This window comes from Falco biarmicus, chromosome 4 (genome assembly GCF_023638135.1).
Source record: "Falco biarmicus isolate bFalBia1 chromosome 4, bFalBia1.pri, whole genome shotgun sequence".
Lineage (NCBI taxonomy): Eukaryota > Metazoa > Chordata > Aves > Falconiformes > Falconidae > Falco > Falco biarmicus.
Window position 1 is genome coordinate 63,149,396 of NC_079291.1, and position 14,409 is coordinate 63,163,804.

Below are 14,409 nucleotides of genomic sequence, written 5' to 3' on the forward strand. Positions count from 1 at the left end.
GATTCTAAACAGTGACGGCAGCTATGGAAAAAAACACTCCAGCTTTATCAAATGGTCCGAATGAGGTTTGCTATAATCAGCAAGTGGTGTAATTCTGCACAGAATATTAATTGCAATATTGGCCCCCTTCCAGCTCAGCTCTTTACAGCTCCATTTAAACACTGTTTGCTCTGATCTAATACTAGTTCGAGATGTTGCTGGAATTTTTTTGCCATTAACTGCATGAGGCAGAAGGGCTGTTCCTTTTAACACATAGATCATTCAGCGCACAGAATGCTTCTTATTTCAGAGCCCAAATATAACATTTTATCATCTAGTGAATCTGAAATTTGCTTGGATAAAACTCAATCCTGCACCATAGAAGTCTGCGAGTATTTAATGAAAGCTAAACAAGGCCCACATTGATACAATTTATGGCTTCGTTATTTGCTAAAGGCTTCTTTACAAGACTTGTATCGCCACATTAATTACTTAAAAATATGTCCATCTGCACTCAAATAATAAAAATATACATACGAGCTGTAACAAAATACCACCCTGACCCATGCAGGGCAAGCAAAATCATTCATGCTGCAACTATAGCAACTACTAAAATAGCAAAGCACACTGATTTCTGACATGAACCTGCTCCTAATGTCCAAAAGACACTGTGTGCTGCGAGCTTTATATACCAGCTCCCAAAATATCCGAGTCCTGATAGGATGAGAAAATACTGTCATGTTCTTGCACCAGGCCAATTACAAAGCTCTAGTTCCTGCGCTGGGCAAGATGTTTCCTGTTGATAAGACAAAAAGGACAACATCACACTTAGCTGCTAACGTTATCTGGGACCCTCGTGACCTCTTGGAAACTTTAACAATTGTAGGGTTCAGCACACGTAGAAGCGCTCTGTCTTGTGCTGTTGATTGAATAAATAAGCAAGAAGGAAAATAAACACGCGTTCCACAGCCATGTGCTCGCTGTTGGTCAGGGTGTCATTAGAGGTGGCTGGAACACAGATGAGAGCTCAGCACTCGTAGCAAAGGGTTCCTACCTCTGGTGTGGGGCAGCACTGGATTAATAAGTTCTTTTCAAAACAAATACAGCAAAAAGGTGGAATCTGATACTGTAAAATTTTCTTTTGTCAATTTTAAACATACTCCTTTTCAACCTTACAGACTTTTTTTACACGAGAAGATGAAAAAGCAGATTTCATTTGTTTATAACATTGGCATTTCTATGCAGCCCTCATCCGTATCCTTTCCCCCAAGCCTTTTCTCCAACTTTTATACTGAAGTCTCTTCAAACATTTCCTGTCTGTGTGGCTTTGTCCTATCTCCTTGGCCAAACCCAGCAGGCACCGGTACACAGCCTGGAACACAGCACTCCAGGAGCTTTAAGGAAAAACTCCTTGAAAATACAAACCCACAGCTGGATTTGAGTATTACAGTACCTCTTAACTGTCTGTGTCTAATGCACAGGTGAGATCTCCTACCCGACACCCAACAGGTATTTGCCAGCCCACTCACAAAGCCCGTATGGCAAAACCTCCTACATCTTCATGTCACAAGGAACCCATTACCTCTGGACTTCACGGGATTCTCAAATCCCTCATTCCCTGCTGGTGCAGGAGCATGCTTACACTCACTGGAACACAGGCAGAAATCAGCAGCTTCTACCAGCTCTTTAAGGCTTAAAGTGGAAAAACCAAGAATGAGCTTTCTCCTTCTCTGATTTGGAGCATCAGCTCAATACCTAGTTTCCCCACAATGCAATCCAGTCTGCCAGTAAGGAATCACTCCATGGAGCTTTCCTCGCCACCCGACAGGGACATCAGTGACTTGTAGCCCACTGGCTTGAAGATTTACAAATAACACGTTTATGGCTCTAGCCTGGTCTGCCCGATTTCCCTAGATACTCTTTTATCCTTTTAAAATCCATGGTGCACCAAGCCATGCTGCTTCAGATGGTTTAAGAAAGCCTCAAATGAGGTATAGGATGCTCCTTATTAAGGAGAAAAGGAGTTTTTCTTAACAAAAAACTTTTTAAAGCCTTATAATTGAATATTTGGGTTTTAGTTCTGTGCTAAGGGCGAATCCTTTCAATGCTGCTTAAAACACCCCATCCACTCTTCACCTATACCTGCCCAGCTGGAAGAGCAGAGATAAAACTAGCCTGTGTTTTTCCTTGCTCAATTGTTATTCCTGCTGGAAAGAGGCAGAACTTCTTGCGATAGTTTCCTTTGAGCAGTGCTTATTCACAGCAAGTCACAGTGGGAGAGGGTGGGAAGCAGAGTTCATTCATTTTTGTAGCATAACATAGAGCAAATTGTGTTTGGATTTCACTAGATATTTGTTGTTTTACGTTTCTTTGCTTTATATTGGAGAAGGGCCTGCAACAAAACTTTGATCCAAGGTACAAATCCACAGCCAAGATTTGAACTAAGCCCACAAACCTCTCCAGAATGGGCTGTAGCCCAGCACACTGACTTTGGGAGCATCTTGTTCTTCACATTGCTGATCACTTGCTTCAGGCCTGTTTCTGCTTATTTATTTGACCATCAGCCTGCAAATGAACTTGGAGGCTCCAGGTTCTAGTACATAATTTTTTTTAAGAATAACCTAAAGTAATTCCACCTACAGCAAAATGGAGCTGCATCAGTGCAATGCTGCAGCTGCCAGGGGAATCAACAAGAGCAGAATGAACACAAAGAGATGCTAGTGGCTTGATGGGGGAAGAGGAAGGAAAGGGAGGTCATAAGGTTAAGCTGGGCATAGTTTCTGATATTAGACTCAAAACTATCCAAATCGTCTGGTTCAACTGCTCTGCCAACAACCACTGTGACGGAACAGCTGAGGTGGGAAATGGGGCTTTAACCTTCCTGCGTGATGCCATTGATTCTGCAGGGCTACTGACAAATCTCAATTTCAGATTGCTGTTTGCACCAAGTTCCTGGGAACTTCTCTCCAAACACATCCCAACAAAAGAATCCTTCATTTTCAGGACAAACCCAGAACTGAGTTTAGCTACAACTCCTATCTTTAAAAACACAGTATGTTTCTCTGTTTAGGAACAGGTGTGCAAGAAAGAGCTGGAGGTGCTGCTGCCCAGAGCAATGGGCACGTCATAAAGAGCCTGCGCCCAGAGCTGGCTGCGACCCACACACAGACCCCGTGCTGCCAAAGCCAGAGAGATCGAAGTTACAGCCCAGTTCACCAGCCCCAGAAAGGGAGGAAATACAGAAGAACCCAAAGTCTTTAACTAATGCGCTAATGACAAAGTGAAGGAACTACAAAAGGGAACCTCCTGCATCTGACTGCTGCAAGAGATGTGACTAACAATGCTTTCATAAACGCTGAGTCAAGACAATGTGCAGTAACTACAAGAGAAACAAGTTTTATCTGTGCGTAAAGAGGGCATGACTGGCAGAACACTCTGGATTGCACAAAATTCAGTGGAGAAAGGTTTACGTTCGTTCATGATCTCAGTACTTCTGTAGTATAAATTACATTGTTGTATAATTAAGTACCATAGCAATTAAGATTATTCAGTTGTCCCCTAACTTTGCTCTCTCACACTATTTTCTGCAAGGCTATCAACCCTCGTGGTGCCAGGGCTGCTGAAATTACAAACAGAGTGGGTGTCAACCACAGAGGGAAAAAAAAAACAAACAACCACACGCTGAAGAATTGCAACACATTGCATTTGGCACAAGATAAAGATAAAGGTGCCAAAGTTTAGCCTATTTCTTGTCACAGAATGTAAAGTCAGAAATAAACAGGTGCATCTCTCAACCTGAGACAAACCCACTACGGATGAAGTCTTATTGTCTCTTTTTACGTGTAAGAATGCTTTATAGGCAAAACCAGCCCAGATTAAGAGTCGGGACGCAAATATAAGCAGTCCAAATAGGATACAGGCACAAAAGGATGGCAAGAAGGAAGAGCAGAAACACATAAAAGAGAACCAACAGAAGAATCACTCCAGCTGGAAGACAGAGGTAGAATGAAACTTTTCTAATACACCCATTTTCCTTGATTGGGAGGTAGGTTCTGGCTTCTTTTATTGGGACAAACCCAGTTTTCTCTAGAGGTAATCAAGCAGGGGTGAGTGGGAAGACACTCTTTCTTGTATGTTGGGTCAAAGAGAAGCTTTCAGACCACCAGCTGAGTCACAATTTGTGACCAGCGATGTCCATCACCAACAGACAGCTCCGAGTGGCTGCTTCTGTGGCATGGCAGAGCCGCTTCCCCTTCCCTTTGTGCCGATGCCCTTTACTCTGTGTCGCAGTTTTACCATCACTGGCCCTGTCAGTAACGGAAATAGGAACGTTAAGAAAGAACTGTCAAACTAAATCCAGAAGTTACCAAACACCAAAAATCATGCTAAAAAAATAATGTAATTACAGTTTTGGGTGGGTTTTTTTGGGTTTGGGTTTTTTTTTTTTTTTTAATAAACTCAGAGGTACTAAAATAGCTGTACCTTCCCAATCAAAGGACACATTTTATACACAGCGTTTGTGGGTCTCTCTGGCAATTAACGGCAGCCTGCGGTGTGCTCAGAGCGCCACCTACCGGCGTAACGAGCCAGGGAAAGGAGGAACAAAAGTTGCAGCCGCAACCTTTCATTCTCAGAAAGCCAAGCCGTCAGATAGGCGTACACACCGCTACAGGAAGCGAAACTACCTCTTCACCCCAGCGGGGCAGCGCCACCGACGCACCTTGAGAAACAGCTATCTAATCAGTTAGCAATTAAATAATGGGTAGATGAGGTTACAGTTTTGTGTGCTAGGGAAGCGAAAGGGGGAATGCTTCCTGCTGTTGAAATATTCTGAGTCAGCAGTCCGAAGGATAAAGAAGGAGAAACACACTTCAAGCTTGATGAGGAAAAAGAGAAAAAAATCACCTGTTTCCCTGCTTATTGCAACAACAACAAGACTGTGGAAACATTCAGACATTGCTGGCTTAATATTGGGAACAGATGTGCTTTCAGAGCCTTTCAGTTTAGTCTTTAAACATTCCAAATTCTGGGTAATAAAGCTATGAAACCACATCAAGCTGGACACACACAAGAGACACTTCACTGCTTATCTGAACTCTGCAAATTGTCTTTTAAAAGTATTTTGTATGACGCACTTACCTGTAACATAGAGGCCGACCATCAAATCTACATTTTTCCACAACAGGCAGAGAACAGAAGGCACCAAGACAAGAAAGATTTAGCAGTTGCTCTAAGAAGAAAACTTGGCAAAAAAAAAAAAAGTTTTACTCCTTGAGCAAGAGCTAGTGCTGGAATAGTATCACATCTCTTTGTTTCTGACTTTACGCCCATCTAAATACCCAGGGACCCTACATTTTGACAATGAATAGATGAAGAGGTGAGGGGGTTTTGCTTTCTGAAAGAGAGGGTGCTAACAAGTGCTAATTTTATGATGCATGGGTGAATTTTGCAGAGAACAACAGAAAAGCAAAGGTTTTGGCAGCATTCAATAGACAGATCAGGACTATGAATTCTTTCAGCTTTTCTGAAGTTCAGTTCCATATATCCAGGCCTCATATTAGGACAGCTGAGGGTACACCAAGATCAGAGGCTACAACTTGCTGCAGATCAAACTGAAAAAAAGAGTAAGTGAAGTGCAACTGATTCAGAGAGGACTTTTTGCCCTTTATTACTTCCTGGACAAGCACGGCTGATGCCCCATCATCAAAACAGACGCAAACTGCGACAAAATATGAGAAAACACTGTTCTGGTCTGCAAGATATAACCTTCAACAGGAAAACGAATGAAGCAAGTAAAAGTCACATTTTACAGGCAAATAATTATAGTGAACATTTTGAAGAACAGAGCCATCAGAAAGTGATCTGTCAATCAGTTACAGTTTTAATATAAAAATGTTTAGTCCAGTCATAAGCTTAATTGTTCAAATGAAAACGAGTAATGGAACTGCAATCTTGGACAAGATGATCTAATTTGTTTTGACATCAAGCTTGTTGGGTGACAAATACAGAAATCTTACTCCAGAATATACATGTCCACACCTCTTGCTGCCCAACCAGCTGTCTGGTTATTGCCTGGATAACTCCAGATACCGGGCTTCCCCGAGGCAGATCTTCCTGTAATAGTACAGCAGCTGCATCTCAGGTTTGAATTTAGTCGATTTTTTGCTGCTAGCATATACTGTATACACAGGTATATCTACATATATAGTCTAAGAGTATTCAGTGGGGATGACTGAAATACCTTCTGAATCTTGTAGGAGAGTCAAGGACTGTCAACAAAGTGGTGTGGAGAACTTTGCGCACAGTATATTACACCACATTTGCGGTCCCCTGTTTAGATTTTGATGGTTTAAATGTAGCATCTGTCAAGAGTACTAAATTCAAACCAAAACATTCTAAAAATTGTTTAAAGAAAATACTGATAACAATCAACATTGTTCTGAAAAATCAAAATAACTATGTACACCCATGCCAACCTTAGCTTCTCAGAAAAAAAATGAAACTGCATGTAAAAAAACCACAACCTTTAAGTGTAACATTCTGAACTGTTATCCATTCTGCCAGGAAGTTACAATAACAGTTGTTTACAGATGGAAAAGACTGAGAAGAAATCATCCCCCTTCAGGCAAATAAAGTTAGTTCTAGCAAACTATAGCAGAAAAGGGAAGTATTTGCCATAAATTAACAGAAAGGCAAGCTGGAAGAAAGATGGCAACTGTATTTTTATCAGCCTCTTCAGAAACAACAAGCAGTTTTCAGGAAGAGGTTGGAGTATATTACTATTATCTGAAAAAAAAATAATAAAAACCTCCCAATCTTCCTACAAATTTCATCACCTCCAAACTTGGTTGTTGGTTGGGTTTTTTTAATAATTAATCTAAGATCTTATGCCTACATATTAGAGTTTTGAACTTCTTTTACAAATAGGTATTTTTTTTAAGAAAAAGTAATAGTTAATTGGCATAGGGATTTCATGCCCTAGGGGTATCAGAGTTGAAACTCTTCAGTCTGCATGTCGACTAACATGAACTAGCAATCATCATGCTTCCACAGAGATGGTTCCACAGACATTTTCTCCTGTGATCTCTTGTTCTCAGTTAACTTAGTCTTTAACCAACCTGTATTTTTGTTTCCAAACCCTTCACTTGTTCTGTCAGATTAATTGGTCTGAAACCATGCAAAAAGACTAAACTGTATTTTTCAACTTCAGAGTTTCAATTCATATTCCGTAAATTTTTATAAGTTAACAGAGCTTTGAATGAGTTAAGGCACTCATATGCCCAGAAAAAAATAAATACCTTGGGCTAAATACAACTAAGTGTTCAGCAGTCATTTAATTGCACAATCGTCTCCCTAATTTGTAGTCTAATGCGGCCAATGTCTTTAGAGATCCTAAAATACAAGTATTAGAAACATTGTGAATGTAATGGAGAAGGCATCGACAAGACATTCTCAAGGTTCATTCTGTATTCCTGGCCCCTCAAGGTAACTGCTATTCCTAACGTAATTAGCATTTAGCAGCAAGATCAGCATGTTCTAAGAATGAAATAAATATTCACACAATCAATACTAATGTTTCAAATGCTCAAACACATTATTGAAAACAGTAAATTTCCAATCTTTCTCCTGCCAATCCAAGACTGCAGAAACAAGACCCTTGGCAACAACATTCACAGCTCTCAGTACCACAGAAGCTTCTGCAAACAAATTCTAGGCCTGAAGTTTTGTTGTCTGTGGTGCTTGCGGGGTGTTTTACTGTGTTCGAAGCTGATAGTCTGTAAAGGGGGAAAAAAACAAAACAAAACAAAAACGAGTTTTAGTAAATTGTCTTACTGAAAGGAGTAAAGCAGATCAGCAAATCAGGATGAAGTGATGTAAATAAAACCAGATTTTTGCTTAGAATGGCCATGATAATGAGCTCTATTAAGGTATCTGGAGGCAGTTGTGCTTCCATGCCAGAAAAAGTTAGATAAAAAATTCAAACCACCCCACCACTTTTACTTGCTAACAATCTAATAATACCTTTTGGCAGACAGCATCTTATACATCTTAAAGCTGGCAGAATGATACAAGTAATTTCTCCTTAAATTTACAATTCCAGGAATCTCACTGAATCCCAGCTGAATTACAAAATACTTGGACAGTGTTACTGAGCTGTCCCATTGGATCTTTCATTAAGCTACCAAAAAAGGTGACTGGGCAAACCAGCACACCTTAATCTAACATGTACCTAAACCGTATAGTTTAACACTCAAGAATATGAGCAAACTGGCTTTGTGAGTTTCAATTTGCAGGTGTATGCTGGAGAAACAGAATATGCAAGTTGGAGATGTCTACAGTCTACTGCCTTCCATTTACCTCCATTCTGGGTAATATAACGAACCCACGGGAGAGCCTGATAGCCACTCTTCTCAATTATCTTTAAGTAGCGAACCTGGAAAGAAAGATATGTTAAGGAAAAAAAAAAAAAAAAAAAAGTCTCCCATGTCAGCCAAAGACCATTTAGGGGGAAAAAAAATGTTTTGGTCAAAAATTTCTTTTATGTGTAACACTGAACAGGAATTATCAAGAAGACAAGAAAAACTTGTGTGTTAAGAATCCAGCACATCATTAACTTATCAGTACTTCTATTTTCAGCTACTAACCTGGATTCCTGAAGTGGTGAAATATGGAATCTCAAACTTCACACTGATGGGAGGTTTTCCTTCCTTATCTTCAGCTTCAACACTTGGAAGTCCAAAGTGGGCTCTCATCAGGTATTCTTTTCCACCCTACCCAAAAGGGACAGATACTTTTTTTTCTTCTTGAAAACTTGCAACAATACAAGTGGTTTTCCTCATGTCTAACTGCTGAACTCCACTATTCATTTCAGCTGTGCTCCAGGGCTTAAAAATGAGCACTTGTTTTTATTTAAAAAAAATTTTTTTAAAGATGCAGATCAAATTAGAACCAGCCTGAGGCATAGTTCATTTTCTTCCAGCCTCATACTCAAAAGCCAAGGGTGCCACTGACCATTCTGACAGAATGGTGACAGACAGCTGTACTACCACACCATTAGCATTTGAAATGGAACCACCCAAGAAGCGAAGTCTGACAAACTAAAACAGCTGCTGCTAAATCTAGGCCAAGGGATTACACCATCCACAGACATCGCTCAAAAATCTGCTCTCTAACCTAGTTCTGAAAAAATATCCCAGTTAAACATAAACAACAGTATCTTCAACATCTATTAGCAAGTTCCAATACTTCATCCAAGGGCAAAAGGGAAGAGTCCAGCCCTACTTATCTGATACTATTAGAATTTGCTTTACGCAGAGTCTGAACATTCATAAAATAATGAAGTTAACTAATTATTACACTACTAGGTGATAAGATTAAAAACAACACTTACTGGAAAAGATTTAATGGACCAGACAATTTCACTGTTCTCTGGAACCCATTTGACACTTCCAACAGTGGTTTTAAACTTTGGTGAGTCCGCATCATTTGGAACCGGGATGTGAATCTCCACATTGTTGGCAGTTGACCTACGCTTAAATTGACTTTTTGCCTAAAGAAGAAGGAAAAAAAAATATCAGAAAAGCAGGCCTCTAAGTACTTTCATCATGCTAGCGAGTTCAGGGAGCCGAGACACACACAATACCACTCCACCCCAACCTACAAACTGAGAAACAGAACTCCAATGCTGAGATCATAACTTAGAAATGAACTTTGCAATAAGAACCAAGTCCCACAGAAATACTAACTAAAACGTATAAAAATGCATGTGCTGCCGGTCAAGCTTTGGAAACAAATCAAACAGATTTTTTAATTAAAAAAAATAGCCATAATTATTTAAAAAATTCTGACCTTGATCATGTACTCGATGCGGCTGTGGGAATGTTTTTCAATCACAGACTCAATCCAGATCAGTGGTTTTACCTAATGGGGAAAAACACTTAGCAGCTGTAGGTTTTACTTTGACACGCTTATTAAAGTGTTGCTTCTCCATAAAGCTACACTCAACATGTGAACCCCACAGAAAACAGAAAGCCTGTGGTGTTCCAGATGACAAACAAGTTGTGTTTTATTTAAAAAATATTAAAAAAAAAAAAAAAGAGCAGGTACTGGAATACCAACCACCAAGCGTTACAAGAATTACAGGCTTAAAAATTTGTCTCTAATTAATCCTTAATAACAAACACTTGTATTCCATTTGATAACATACTAGGAACTGAACTATGACAAGCTCTAAAAATAACTAATACAAACTGCTGCCCTGAAGATAAAAAATTAATACTGAACTTCTCATTTGTTGTCTCTTGTCATAGCTGCACATTACAGACCATCCGCATATTGAAGTTTTCCTTCTTTGAAAGGAAAGCTATCCTTATCACTGTGGCTAACAGACTCTAATAAAATTAAGTGACATAAATACTGTTGTTGTCAAGCACAATGAATTGCTACACTGACATTTCATCACATAGCTTAAAAAAACCACCACAACAGTGATCACAGGGACAGTATTTCAGGAGCAGTTTGAATACTAGTTGAGACCCATTGCCCAGTTACTTCTAAATTAATTCTTACTTCCTCCAAAAAGAATGAGCACAAAGCTTTGCTATTAACAGTTCACTAGAAAACTACTATGCTGCCCATACTTTTAAGGAAAAAAAAACACCCTAACATTACAGGAAATCCATTAGCAATTCTGTCTACAATCTAAAACATGATCATATAAAAAAATCCAAACATCCAGACTTACGTGGGTATTAAGACGGTATGACATGAGTTCAAACTCTCCATCAGGCGGAATGAAAGAAATTGTCCTGTCGTTTTCAAAGCGAGAGAGACGAACACACTGGTGAAACTTTACATCCTCCAGTTCTACTGATTTACTTTTGCCACCTAGCAGAAAATACACATTTCAAGGTGCTACACAAATTATGTCTGAAGTCTCATCCCAGGCAGTTACACAGCAAAGCAGATGCCTGCTGACATTCCTCCATTCTAGCCAATACTTTCTGTACCTCGCTACAGGCTTTCAGGACTACAGAAGCCCCAAGGTAAAAAAAAGAGATGAGGAAGCCTAGATGGTTACCATGGTATTCCATCTTTGCTTGGTACTGTCATGTGAGACCTAAAGGGACTATTTCTATCATCTTAGGACAAATCCTTTCAGCTGAACCTCACGCATCCCAAAACCTAAGACTTTGGATAATATCCTTCATGATTATCAAGATATCATGAACATACTCACGTCCTGTATTATCAAAGAGAACTTTGTCATTTAAACCAAGGCGCAGCTCTGGCATTCCCGAGAGAAAGACTCGCATTTTAATGGATCCAACTATCTCACTCCGTAATACGTTTCCATTGGCACTGACCTGAACAAAAACAAAAAGGAAGGTAAGACTGCTCTTATGTGACATGTTGCAACATCAAACAACACTCCCACCCCATTCTCATGTCCCAAGTTTTCGTGGAAGTCTTCCTCCTGAGAAATTAATCCAGTAGAGTAGAATCAGATCACAGAGGTGACAGGCACAGACAGAGGAGGAAAGGACAGATCAGAAGTGAGCAATACACCCAAGGAAAGCGTGACTTGATGCTGGACGTCCTCACAGATACTCTGTCTTAATGACCAACACTGCTTTGAGCATCACAGTACACTAGCCACAGTCAGGCCGACTTTTTGTCGTACCCTTGCAGGTTTTCAGACAGTAAGCCCTTTTCCACACTTCCTATTACAATTCTCATTACAAGTTAAAGGTACCCACCAAAAGGTTAACAGACTCTATAACATCCAGGAACACTTCATTTTTCCTGTATTTTATCCCTTCTGATCTCCACGAAACAGCATTCGTAACAGTGGCAGGTGGACGTGGAGCTCCAGTTTCAAGTTTGTGACCTTCCTGAGTGATGTACCTTTACAGTCACAGAATTGGCAGGAAAAAATGCAAATTATTTTTTTTTTATAATTAGACCAAGCCAAAACATTTGTTTGCATAGGAAGAAGGCTCACAGCTTTCCGAGGAGTTTGTCACAGAATGATACTTACTCTTGTAAAATTTTACTGTCAGTGGTTTGTGGATAACCAAAATCCATAAGCTCATCTAACAACTCATAAATAATAACAAAATTATCCCTAATGCTCTCTTCTTCCAACTCCTTGAAATATTCAGAAAAAACCTGAAACAAAATGACAGAAGGGAAGGGAAAGAGGATATTAATGGACAAAGCACAGCACATTCTGAATGTATTCTTCTATTTAGGATGATTTTTCAAAAGCCCCAAACCAAACCCCGTAATTCACAAACGGCATTCTGTTCAGAAGATTAGCCTCAGGAAACCCACCTCAATTAAAAGAGAGCTAGAGGATCCTAGAAGCAACTCTTTTAACTATTATGAAAAATATTTATTCTGGAGAAAATATTTTTCATGCCAGGTACAGATGAACCAAACACAGAATCTATATGATATGTCGCTACTCATGCATCAAGTTCACAATTCTCTGTGTTCTCAGGTCTTGTACAACTACTTACAGCACTGTGTCACATCCTTTGCCTACTCAGCTACAAAATATCAATTCTGTTATTAGTGGTTAGGAAGATAGTTCCACAAAATAATCAAATATAAAGTAAAAATGCTATTAACCATACAGTTCTTTAAGGCTGTGAAAACTCTATGTGCTTCTATTTAGATCAGACTTAGACTGAACTGAAAAGAAGGCAGAGGTTACTTTTGAAATTTCATACTCACCTGAACTACTTTATATAAAAATGAAAACACCAGTGATACACAAGCATTTTTCTTAGAAGTTGCAACAACTGATCAAGGATGTTGAGGAACACACATTCAAAATCACCATTCAAACAAACGTTTAGTAAGTGCATTTTTTAATGCCTTTAGGCAAGTAGAGTTGGCCAAAAAAACCCAAGAGTTAACAGTACCTCTGGTCTAATGAGATACAAATACAAACATTCAGAAAATAATCTATCAGAGTAAGATGAATACAAACACTTTTCTGCACCCTATGCTGCTGGTGCACATTATGTAAAGCAGAAAATTACTTCCTTTAACAAACCCTCCTTATGTCACTTCACCCGTTCTCTAGCTTTGCATTTAGAGACAATGAATATAACACAGCAGCGCCTAGCGTATCAGCATATGTGAGCTAACTGCAGTATCAAGGATACGATACAGGTTGTTATGTTTAATCCACATAAAACGAACTCCTCCGTGTGCTAGAATAGGAGAAAGTGTCCCCTCTTCTTCCTTTTCCATAAGGATTGGCATGAAATGCTCCACCTCCGACATGTCCACATCTCCACGGTAATTCCGACAGATGAGAACCTAGAAGGAAAGCAACAAAATCCTTCTGTTTTTTTTCTCTTTCGTGAGATGTTGCTACCATGCAAGACCAATACACAAGATGTTTGGAAGGCCTCTTTAAGCAACTTTAAAGTTGCCAAGCTTCGCTCTAGCTTCCCTGCATCCTGTGAGCGCAAATCGCAATGCCAGAATACCTCGCTGATTAGAATGCAGATACTAATTTGCCATTGCAAAGTCATGTGGTAATATTTTCCAGTTATGCTTCACCTATGGCTGCATGCGCCCTAATGGGAATCTTAAGATGGGAAAACACAGCAACTCCTCTGAGACAAATTACCTCCAGTTACAGCAGAGATTAATTACCCCAGGAGGGATGCCCGAGGGCACAGGTGCTCGCAGCAGCCGCCTCACTCAGCATCTAACTGAGGAGACACAGGCCACGGCTGCCCTGCCACAGCTCGGGTCCGCAGCGCCACGTAAAACCGGGGCTGGCGGCAAGGAGGCACCAGGAAGGGGCAAACGGCTCCCGCAGGCCTCAGCGAGGCCGGGGAGCCCCCCCGCCACCGCGGGCCCCCCCGCCCAGACTGCAGCGTGCCCGACTCCCGCAGCAGCCCGGGCCGAGGGAGGCCGCTCCGCTGCGGCCCCACAGAGCGCCCCGCCGCGGCCCGGGCCTCACCTTCCCCTTCAGGTCCAGCACGTAGACGGCGCTGGCCGACATCGCCCCGCCGCCGCCTCCCGCCCGGACCGCCGTATCGCCCGGCCGCAGACACACCGACTTCCGCTTCCGGCACAGCACTTCCGGCAGGAAGTGACGAAACGAGACCCGGCCGCCACGGGCAGGAAGAGGCGCAGTCCTGCGCCGCGGCAGCGGAAGAATACATTGACTCACGGGAGAAGTGGCGGTTAAATAGTCCCGGAGCTCATTCTCCGCTGGGCAAATGTTCCGTAGCACTGGGAACAGCAGCGGGCCGGGGGCTGCGGCCCACGGGGGTTTAGCAGGGCTGCAGAGGGGGCCTGGGCCAGCCACTGAGCACCCAGGGCCCAGCCTGTGGCAGCGGAGGGCGAGTGTTCGGGTTTAAGATCAATATTGGGGTTTAAGAGGTGCATTAGGATTTT

The 14,409-nt window shown here is 41.2% G+C and overlaps 1 protein-coding gene across 1 annotated transcript; it reads right to left on the minus strand.

Moving 5' to 3' along the window:
- Positions 1-5,840: 5,840 nt before the first annotated feature.
- Positions 5,841-14,113, minus strand: AP1M1 (adaptor related protein complex 1 subunit mu 1). Its single transcript, XM_056336873.1, has 12 exons — positions 13,970-14,113; positions 13,158-13,314; positions 12,721-12,788; positions 12,020-12,150; positions 11,739-11,886; positions 11,219-11,345; positions 10,724-10,866; positions 9,829-9,900; positions 9,371-9,529; positions 8,625-8,750; positions 8,338-8,413; positions 5,841-7,754 (listed from the first exon to the last, which is right to left on the minus strand). The coding sequence occupies exons 1-12, from the start codon at positions 14,009-14,011 to the stop codon at positions 7,732-7,734; spliced, it is 1,272 nt and encodes a 423-aa protein (XP_056192848.1). The 5' UTR covers positions 14,012-14,113; the 3' UTR covers positions 5,841-7,731.
- Positions 14,114-14,409: the final 296 nt, after the last annotated feature.